Source organism: Amia ocellicauda, chromosome 21 (genome assembly GCF_036373705.1).
Source record: "Amia ocellicauda isolate fAmiCal2 chromosome 21, fAmiCal2.hap1, whole genome shotgun sequence".
Taxonomy (NCBI): domain Eukaryota; kingdom Metazoa; phylum Chordata; class Actinopteri; order Amiiformes; family Amiidae; genus Amia; species Amia ocellicauda.
In genome coordinates, this window is record NC_089870.1 from 6,074,813 (window position 1) to 6,083,911 (window position 9,099).

The following is a 9,099-nucleotide window of genomic DNA, read 5'->3' on the forward strand; positions in this document are numbered from 1 at the left end:
TTCCTGTGAGGTGAAGAAGCTATATGCTTCATAGGACAAGGCCATGAGCCAAACCAAAAAACGGTCACAAACTGTCATAATTTCAATAAACTGTTCATAGTCTTTCTAATGGATGATGTCTCTTCTCAGAAAATGATAAATTCCAAAGGTTTTTGTAGGCAAATCGGGCACTGGCTGGTGGGTTGATTTTTGTTCATGTTCAGGTTTTAACTTCCTGAAGAGTCTACACACACAAATTGCCCGAGCTATTTAATCATTTAATTGAATGTTGCATTGCTCTTGTCATTTTGATTGGTTGTGAATAGGACATCAAATGAGTGAAGATACCAGGAACCTGTCAAGATTTTATTGGTAAATGCAATACTTCTTATATGCAGTTAAAATGAAATAGTGAGAGTAAAAGCAATATTTTAGTGGTTTGGAATTTTTAAACTTTTCCATAAGGGATGGAATCGTGGATCAGCATACATATTACAGTATTTAAATAAGATTAATTATATTGATGATTAATTATATTATACACGATTAATTAATCATCCTATTCTCTCAGGGGGACGACTTTTAGATTCCAAGGCAATGACAATCTGCAGAACGTTTTAACTGTGGAGTAGATGAATCTGCAAATAAATAAATAAATAACCGATCTCCATAGGAAAACAATACATTTGTGTGTTTGTGTGTGGGTGTGTGTTTGTACCAAGCCAAACAAAGAACACATTTGCTCTTGTTGTAATGCACTGCTGCTGTCCGTATGTCAAACACCTGTGTCTCTGTTCCAGGAAACCACTTCGAAAGGAGGAGAATGGAACCAGCCAGGGTGAATATGCAATGAGTTCTCGCAACAACAAGACAATGGATGCCAACAACACTGTGGTGTAGGACTCTGAGAGGAGAAAACGACCCAACAACCACTCCCCTCACCTTCCATCCCCTCCCAATGATGATGGGGTGGGAGCTGAACTTTGAATGCACGTACAAATCGTGCTTAATGCATATCGGCTTTGCTATGAAATAGAAATGATTAAAAAAAAAAAGCTAGAGAGGGAGAGCTAGATAGAGGGAGAGAGAGAGCATGCTTTGGGCCTCAGGACCTCCTTCACTTAAAGCGCAGGCATCAGATATTCAGATCAGGAAGGCATCTGATCTGGGAAGCCTTGAAGACTGTCCGTAGAGAGGATGAACCTGTGAGTCCATGTGACACGGACGCTGCAGTGATGCTTTTGAGAAAAAACAAATAAATAAATGATTAAATAACAAATAAAAGTAAAATACCAAGCATGCCGTCTTTGTTGAAAGCAACAACTTTTTAGATTCCTCTGCCTTTCTCTCATTCTCATTTCCTTTCGAGGCTTTGTCGGCACGGTCACGTTGTTTGGCATGAATGGCAGGAGACAGAGATGGCGTCCCCATCTAGCCTCAGTGCAAGACATGGCCAGAGAGGTGTTCTCTGGCCCTGCACCTCTTGAAAATGTTATTACAACAATGGGAAGACAAATGGGTGGTGGCCTCTCAAATTCTGTAAACCAAAAAAAGAAAAGAAAATTCAAGTGCATGCCCCTCTAAGGAATGGATTGCTTTTGTCCTTCGACTATGCAATTTGAAGTGGATAAAGGATGTTGAAGGTTACCAAAGGTGCAGTAAAAAATGGAGCTGCACATTGCTGTAAGCGGGGACATTTGTTTAAAAGGTGCTGTTTTAGACTCAATACATTATATTCAGCCCCTGTCCTGCAATTCAAAACAGTACACATCCGACTCAAGACTGTTATGTTGTTGTTTTTTTACCTGGGCCACCTTGAAAATTCAGAATGCATCACAACATACATGATTTTGTTCAATAATTCTACTTGCTTTCTGTCTAGTTTCTTTTTTTGTATTCTTTTTTTCACTGTGTTTTGTTTCCTTTGGTTTTGTTTTGGTAAGCTCTTCTTTCTTATGTATTTGTGTATAATTGCATTCTGTGCAAGTCTGCCAAGACATTGAAATTCAATATCAGTTTATTACAGATACTGGCACAGAGGAGAACAAAAAGATAGCTTGGCTCTATGTAAAACACGGGGAATTGGAAGTTGGTCTATGACATTTAGCATGTCCTTAATAACATAAGAATCCATTGCTGGTGTAAATGCATCCAAATATTTGTATGTTTCTCTGTATGTGGGGTTACAAGTTAAGATACTTAAAATCAGAACATTTTACCCCTGATTTTCACAATTCTGTCATTGTAATCTTCTTTTGGGGTTTTCAATAGCTCAAAAATGATCTGCCAAATTAAAATTAGCAAACCTTGACAGAGAAAGATGGGAACAGCAAACTCAATTGCATCTGGTAGCTTGATCTTGATTGATATATACCATGGGAGTGGAAGTACTATTGGATAATAGGACAGTTTTGGGTTCTCGTTTAATTATGGCAGGATTCCAGACACTCTGTATCAACTTCTCACATGAGCATTTATTGACCAAGATCTTCTCCAGAATCTGCATTTTCAAAATTGTTTGCATGGGCTGAAAAACAAATTTTTCTTAGTCAAGACAAAAAGGTTTAATTGTAAAGAATCCATATATCCATATATATACACACACACACACACACACACACATACACACACTCACATAGATATGTAGTTAAAACATCTGAAAATAATACTGTAGGAATCATTTATGGTAATTTTGATAGAAAGACACTAAGGATTGAGGCCTTTTAATAAAGCCCTCATCAGATGCCTTAATGGCAGCTTATGAAAGTTGACAAGTTACTTATATATTTATTTATGTATAACAATTTAATGGAATAATCAAATTATGTATCTGTTTATTTTGCAATGTATGTATTTCCATCTTCTCAAGTCCTTCAGGCCCCAATTCATAACAGTTATGGTGTACATTTATTAAACAAGAAAAAACAACCAACACGCAGTGTCCACAAACAACAACAAAACACAGTGCTGTCTGGGTCTCATGTTTGTTTGATTCTGTGTGTTTTGTGATCCCTCAGTGTCCCACAGGTAACTTTTTTCCTAACAGTTTCAATCCAGGAGGGACCACTGATACACCACACAGAAGTGGTTTGAAGGAAACCCACACCCTTGGTAGCATTTTTGACTCCAAGCTCCAGGGGGTACACACACTAAATACCGCTTCTTGATCAAATGAAAGCAGGGTTTAAGGGAACCAATGAGGCATTGGAATATGAAGTAGGAAGTACTCTTGTCAAGTGATTATGCGCTAATCCTTTTCTTTCCAAGAGAAATCGCCCCTCTCAATAAAGTCGGCGGAGTCTTGGAATCCCTCTGCAGATTTCCGAGTTGTAAAGGCAGGGCTTTGCATGAGAAGAGGGATTAGGCCGGTGTTGGAGTGAGGCCTTGACTACTAGGGAAAATTAAAAAACATTTGAGTCACAAAATAAAAATAGAGGGAATTCTTGAATTATTATTATTATTATGGCCTGAATTATTATTAATATTATTATTATTATTATTATTATTATTATTATTATTATTATTATTATTATTATTATTATTATTATGTGTCTAATCAGAGCTTGCTGTAGAATATCTCTAAAGTTAATCAGCAAAATAAACTAATTTACATATTTAATTTTAGGATGTCACTTTTCAGCAGGCTCAAGTGGAGGTAAATTACTTTCTAAAAGTTAGGTATTTTCCTTTTGTTCTCAAAGGTACTTGGATTATTATAGATTATTTATTTTTAAATCACCATTTGCAGTCAAGTGCTTAATTAAACTAGTTCAGCTTTCGGCATTTTAAATGTTATTATCTGTTCTTGGTCAGGTGAATCCTAGCATCAGAATTAAGTCCAAAAACACTTTTCCTTAACTTCATCTGCTCAGTAGTTCATGAAAATTACATGCATACATAACATTAAAAATTAAATTAAAATATATCATTTCAGTAAAGATCCTGATAATAACTTTGGACCCATTTTCTCAATTAGGATGAGCTGCATTGCCAACCTGGAGAAGGCTTGGCTTGGATCTCTTGTGTGGTTGGTAAATAAGATACGCACTGTGTTTCCAGTCCATATATTATTGGACATTTCTAAGGTAGTGCTTGTGTCCATTCTGTATGTTATAGTCTTGTACTTTAAGATCTATTTACTCTTACCTTAAAAAATGTACGCTGGCTTTTTTTTCCTGTTTCGGGAGACTTCTTTGAGCTATGTTTGTTTTCTGCAACTCAAGATTAAAAGGCAAAAGAAAATCTGTCATTTCTATTTGAGCAATAAAACACAAATCTCCTCCCTTTTATTGTTTACATACCACTCTTCACCTCATTACTTCCCATATTACCTAGTTATACTAAGACAGGCCAGCTTTGAGAGCATACAGTGAGAGCAGTATTGGGATAATCTAGCCTAGAGACACATTTACCATATGGTTAAAGTTATCAATTTGATTAACTTTAGTTCCAGGTGTACCTTTCTATTACAGCACATGTAGTTAACTTGAAGTCCAATTAGTTTTTATTAAAGATGGACTTTGTCGTGACCGGATATTAAAGTTGATAAAGGCTAAATTATATTCAGACCAGTTCAATCACTATCAATTCCCTGACTATTTGCCTATGCTTGTTATTTACTCACATGAACATTGCCATGTGCTACAAGTTGTGTGTGTATAGCACTGAGGATTCAAATAATCTCTTTCTAACATGTTTCCTGCTATAGAAGACATTGTACTGAGTTTGCAAGTACAGACCTTGCATTGTGACATATAACTGCATATACCTACAGTATACCCAGCATCTGTGCATACAAGTGTATTATATGATGTAAAAAATATAGTATGAAAAATAATGCATGAATGTAAATATTTAAAGATTAAAAAAATCTGCCTTCTTGACTGTCTATCACATGTACAGAGTAAATTAAATATGTTTATAGGAAGATAAAAACAACTTAAATTGTTGATATGCTACCAATCAATTAAATAAATGTTGTCATGTTTCTGGAACAAGCCATTAATGTATATTTGGTAATTAAAAGTTGTTGCACAATATATGCATTGCATATCAAAATGTTGAACATATATATTGTGCATTTAACTAATTTAATTGCACCATGCTGACTTTTTTAGTTTTAAATAAAATTGTACTATTAAAAATCTAGCTGTTTTTCAATTATTGTATACATATATACATGCATAGTTATATAGATACATTCCCCTTTTAAAGGTGGAGTGGTTTAGAGATGGGTGCCTTCAAAAGATTTTTGGGACACCTTGAAACTGTTTCAGTAGTAATGTGGGAATAAGTCTTTGAAACGCTCAAACCCTTGTGAAATACCAGAAAAGATTATTCTTGCCTTTCATAAATTATTGGAGACAGGTTTCAAAAAAGAGTGATGCATTTATAGTTTTCAGAAATGCAAATAGGATCCAGAGTACATTAAGAAACTCTCCAAAACCTGACGCTACACTGAGGAGCCATAGGACACCCTGTGTGGGGAATGACAAAGCTATTTTCAAAGGGAAGACAAATGGTTGTTTGGAGAAGAAGGGAGTGTGGTGTGACTTTCTGCCCAAGGAAGATGACTTCCAAAACTTTGCAAAGTAATGAGAGAAAAAAATTCAAGTTCTTCCCATCATTCACAAAGATTTATGTGCAGGCTATTCTCTACAGGAAACAAGAAACCCAGCTCACTGTTTTGTCAGAAGTAGAATAGTCACTTTCCACCTTTTTAGTTAGAACTGTATTTATAAAGCAGACTTTTGTTTGTTTGTTTGTTTGTTTGTTTGTTTGTTTCCAGTGTATAAGATGTTGAACAGCAGATTGTATGATTTGTCCAAATTATGGAACCTGAAAGAAAAATCTAGTCAAGAAGAAAACTACAAATCGTAATGGGCTACTGCCATCATCTAACTTTCACCAAATTAAACAATTCTAACTAAGGCTAAGCACATTAAACAGCTACTCCTCTTATTCTGCGAAAGATCTCCAAAATAAAAAACACAGAAACGACCTTGTATATTGATTTATTTGGTGTACATCTACAGATAGGTCCATAAATATTTGGACAGTGACATCATTTTGGCTCTTAGATCTTTTTTGGCAAACTCTAATCTGGTCTTCCTGTTTCCTGTTTACATCTTGTGGTAAACCCTCTGTATTTACTCTGGTGAAGTCTTCTCTTGATTGTTGACTTTGACACAGATACACTGGAGGGTGTTCTTGATCTGGCCAACTGTTGTGAAGGGGTTTTTCTTCACCAGGGAAAGAATTCTTCTGTCATCCACCACAGTTGTTTCCAGGCCTTTTGGTGTTCCTGAGCTCACCAGTGTGTTCTTTCTTGTTAAGAATGTACCAAATAGTTGATTTGGCCACACCTAATGTTTTTGCTCTCTCTCTGATTGGTTTGTTTTGAGGCAAAACTGAAGGCAAAATGCCCCAAGAACAAGCAGGAACTAAAGACAGCTGCAGTGCAGGCCTGGCAGGGCATCACCAAGGAAGAAACCCAGCATCTGGTGACATCTATGGGTTCCAGACTTCAGGCAGTCATTGACTGTAAAGGATTTGCAACCAAGTATTGAAACTTGATTTAATTCATGATTATGTTAGTTTGTCAAATACTTTTGAGCCCCTAAAATTGGGGGGACCACATATAAAAATGGGTGTAATTCCTACACTGTTCACCCAATTTGGATATAACTACCTTCAAATTAAAGATGAAAATCTACACTTAAAGCATTGATTGTTTAATTGTTTCCTTTCATAACCATTGTGGTGGTGTACAGAGCCAAAATGATGAGAATTGTGTGACTGTGCAAATATTTATGGACCTAACTGCATAATAATGTTTGTCATCTTTAGTTATTCTAATATTTCATGACCCCCAAAACAAAATATACCAAGACATGAGAATTATAAGGTCAGAAGGTCAGTATCTTAAAAGCATGAATTTGAATTTGAACCAGATATTCATACAGCAGAGTATATATTTTCAGCCTAATGAGTAGTTTAATTCTTAATGGAAAACTATTATGGAACACTTTCCAAGCTCACAGATAACATAACAATTGAGTGCAAGTTAACAGCATCTTTTCATGTTGGCACAATGTTTAAGATTGTGTCCTTATCTACTTCATTCTGAGCCTCTATTATAGCTGTAGTAAGACAAATTATTCTAATAAGCTGTTCAACCAGATTGCTGACTAAACTAATTACGTTACTTAACAGCATGGTGTCAAGAACCTACCAACTGTGCTGTGAATATTCAAACCTTATTAGTGCTAGTGTTTATTCAGGGAGGAAGCATTAGTCCTGAACAGAATGGAGACAAACCTAAAGCTCTAAATATTTGCATATATATGTATTTTCCAATAATAGTGTTTTGAAACAAAGGGTTCAAATTGGGATACCGCAGTGGTGGACAGTGACCTACAAACTATAATCCATCATAAAGGAATCCAGACACTTAAGAACAGTAAACACATTAAACTGTAGATTCCCTTATGCCAGCACAGTATTGTGAAAATCTATTTAAACCTACAAACATAATAATAAAAGTAAATAAATAAAGAACACTGGTTGGTAACATAACCATCATGAAACTGATGCCTAGAATAAATCCAATTTAAACCGACCTGGCAATCACAAATTCCACAAATGTCACTTGATGACGTCTCAGTTTGTCAGTTTGAATCCCCTTGAAGGAAAGCCATCATCAATTCTTGTGTAGAATTTACAATCGGCAGGTGGGTTTAAGTTTTGATTCAATCCAGGCCTAAAAAGAAGACAGTAGGCCTTAATAGGTTTTAATTCCTGTTTTAATTTTAACTCCCACATTAATTAAAAGAAGAATGGTTCCTGAAATGCATTTTTTGTATTATTATTATTTTTACCTGCCTAAAAACATCAAGATAAACATATACATGTACCCCATGGCTTAATTCCTTACTGAATGTTGTATAATGTACAATTATGAAGGAGCTGTGAAAAAACAAAATACAAATGAAGCACAAATCTAGCTGTACCTTTACACAGCAATGTTTTGTGAATAATTCAGTTCAGCAATAATAATTAATACATGAATGAATACAAGTTTTATCAGAAAATTAGATCAATAACAATAACAAAAACTCACCCATATTTTTTTTACCGGGGACAGAATTCAAAGCCTCAATAAGATACAATTATGCAGGAAAAAGTAAGGCAGACTACAGTGGAATGTGAATGAATTTGAATCTGAATGAACAAGTCTCTGAACCATGGAGTGCGTTTTCTTTAGATGTGCCATTTGAGGATTATGCAATTAGACGTTCCGAGCAATTTAAACATTCATGCATTGTCCAGCGAGAGAGCTCCAAATTATGCAGTAATAAAACAGATCTGACAGCCTTAACAGGGCAACTGAAACCCTAATGCCAAAAATACACTGAGGTTCTTTATTGTCAACACAAGCTTTCTTTAAAATGGCATCAAAAGCCAAAGCATTTGAATCCCTGTGCAGACATATTTCAGTATTAAAAAAAGAAAAAGAAGTCAGCGTATTTAAAATCACGTGCACGTTTTGGCTGTTTACAAAACTGCTATGCCATCTCATTTAATTCACTACATATTTAATAGTATTTAAATGGTTGACCACCTAATATAAGGATTTATCACTCTCTGAGACAGTAACTTGATTTAATTAACATCCTTCTATTTGGGTATTGCATTACAGATAGATGCATAAGTAGACAGAACATAAGAACATAAGAAAGTTCTGCAAACAAGACACCATTTGACTTTATTCTAGACATCCACAATTCCCACAACTGAACCTCACCTTGTTACCAGGGTCTTTGTGTCATTGTTGACTTAACAGGGGTACCCTTTATTTAAATGGTCGATATGATTCATGATTTTAAAATACCTGAATCAAATCCCCTGCACCAAAAAAGTTAAAAGTTTAATTTAATTTAACAATTAACAAAAAAAAAGTATAACAATAGTATCAAGTGTCTTCTGACAATAGATTAATCTTCGATAGGGTACAGATTTGTGTGATTCGTGAAAGTTGGTCAAAGTTTTGATGCTGTCAAGCCCCAAGTGTTTCTTGTGTTTCTCTGTGCTTCTGTTTCTATGGGGATCTGTCTAAGA

At 35.3% G+C, this 9,099-nt stretch overlaps 1 protein-coding gene across 1 annotated transcript in view; it reads left to right on the forward strand.

The window, feature by feature from the left end:
* The window catches only part of prima1 (proline rich membrane anchor 1), a 55,584-nt gene extending 51,363 nt beyond the window's left edge, over positions 1 to 4,221 (forward strand). Inside the window, 1 exon segment of the mRNA XM_066694505.1 lies at positions 780 to 4,221. Within this exon segment, the coding sequence (XP_066550602.1) occupies positions 780 to 879 (100 nt within the window). The 3' untranslated portion in view covers positions 880 to 4,221.
* Positions 4,222 to 9,099: the final 4,878 nt, after the last annotated feature.